This window comes from Penaeus monodon, chromosome 27, assembly GCF_015228065.2.
Source record: "Penaeus monodon isolate SGIC_2016 chromosome 27, NSTDA_Pmon_1, whole genome shotgun sequence".
Lineage (NCBI taxonomy): Eukaryota > Metazoa > Arthropoda > Malacostraca > Decapoda > Penaeidae > Penaeus > Penaeus monodon.
Genome location: NC_051412.1, coordinates 2,767,952 through 2,769,756, shown reverse-complemented (window position 1 = coordinate 2,769,756; position 1,805 = coordinate 2,767,952). Strand labels below are relative to the sequence as shown.

Sequence of the window (1,805 nt, the reverse complement as noted above, 5' to 3'; positions counted from 1 at the left end):
TTCCATCATTGGACAATATATGCCAGATTTAAGGCTTGTCATCACTCTGAGCAATAGAAACATACAAAAAGCAATTTTAATGTCTTCATTTTCCAGCTACACTCCACGTGATCCAAACATGAATTCGGAGACCTACCACTACAAGCGAGGAGCAAATCAACAGTTTTCACAAGTCTGCCACGTGTTCGACCCATCACTATACCCCGAGGAAGATCTGATGTATAGCTTTGACCGTGAAGTTATGCCCATTGTCATTTATTGTCTGGCAGAAGAAGGGGAAGGTTGGTTATTTTATGATGGTCATTCTGATGTCTTTTTTTTTTTTTTCCCTCTTCTTATATTAGAGTTAATGGAAGGCCAGGGCTAGAATTATTGGCATAATTAATATATGTGTCTTCATGTTCTCTTTGATATTATTGAATTAGGGGATAAGAAAATCACTGAGAAAAATCTTTAAGCTGGACATCAAATTGAGAATCTGCTGTTGGTTATTGATCAGCATTTAATTGACTGTGTCATTAGCTTACACATGAAAGGGCAATCATGATGTATGATGTGAAGATGAATTTTCCACAGAGCCTCGCCAGTCCCATGTGACATTTGCTGTGGTGGAGAAGCACAGCGAGGGATATGTCTTGAAGCCTCTCAAGCAAAAGCTGTTCGTGGATGGGCTGTCATACCTCCTGCAGGAAATCTATGGCATCGAGAACAAAAAAGCAGACAATGCTAAAGTAAGATTAGGGTCCAGAGCAGGGATTCTTAACCTTTCCATGCTGCTAGGCCCCCCCCTCCCCCATCCCAAACGGATTGTCCAATATGGCCCCACACTCACTTCGCTCAGCTGTCAAAATATTCATCCCCATTTAGAAATGTCATTTGTTTTTTGTCTTTTGTTCATGAAAGTCCATGGTAGTGCTCATGTTGGATTTTAAGATGTGGACTAGCAGGGCTTGTTAATATTCTGCCTTGTTCATTTTCTTTATTCCATTCTGTCATGAAATGAGGATTGGCAATTATGCCTATTTACTCTGTAGGTGGCAACAGAGGAGGACACCGAGGATAATGGAGCAGAATGTGTAATCTGCATGTGTGACCTGCGAGACACTCTCATTCTGCCCTGCCGTCATCTGTGTCTGTGTAATTGCTGTGCAGATTCCCTCAGGTATGCAGTGCATTCTGTGTTTTATCTTCATATTAGTTAGCTGACTGTGAATCAAAGTTCTGTTCACCTAGTGGCAGACACTTGCTTGAAAAGGTTATTCTTGTTATTAAAGGCTTTCAGACAACTTGACAGTTTTGACAGTGTATAATTGCTCATTTTGTAAATAACTTTCATATTATTATAAACTATATGTATCCTAGAAATGAAATGCAACTTTGTCTCTAGAAACAACCATCAGCTCACTGTCTTTGTGAAGGTTTTGCTTTCACTGTTACGTATCTTTTAGCCACCTGACCATGTAAAAATAATTCTCTGAACAGATACCAAGCCAACAACTGCCCCATTTGTCGTGCTCCATTCAGAGCTTTGCTGCAGATAAAAGCCCTTCAGAAGAGTACTGGACAGGTGACCAATCCACAGCCAAACACTGAGGTATGGAATAGTCTCAAATACTAGTGTTAACTCATTGACGGATGTTTTTAAGGCAGTTTAGTCTTTGAAATCCTGCTGCGAGAAAATGCATGTTTCGAATCTTCTCTTTAGGCAGGTCTGAGCTGCAACTATGTATATATATATTTATATTTCTGCAATAAGTGCTTACAGTGATAATAGTTTCAATAGTTACTGCTATTATTTGTAGATG

At 39.7% G+C, this 1,805-nt stretch overlaps 1 protein-coding gene across 7 annotated transcripts in view; it reads left to right on the top strand.

Annotated features, from left to right (window-relative positions):
- Positions 1–1,805, top strand: part of LOC119590540 (probable E3 ubiquitin-protein ligase MGRN1) — a 23,431-nt gene that overhangs the window by 2,292 nt on the left and 19,334 nt on the right. For 5 of the 7 annotated variants that reach the window (XR_005230268.1, XM_037939194.1, XM_037939191.1 and 2 more), the window contains exons 4-7: positions 97–281; positions 562–731; positions 1,035–1,162; positions 1,483–1,594. Coding sequence is in view for 6 of the 7 variants with exons in the window: in XM_037939194.1 (XP_037795122.1) it covers positions 97–281; positions 562–731; positions 1,035–1,162; positions 1,483–1,594 (595 nt within the window). In the remaining variant the exon portion in view is untranslated. The remainder of the gene's footprint in view (positions 1–96; positions 282–561; positions 732–1,034; positions 1,163–1,482; positions 1,595–1,805) is intronic. The other 2 variants (XM_037939195.1, XM_037939189.1) reach the window with 1 other exon arrangement.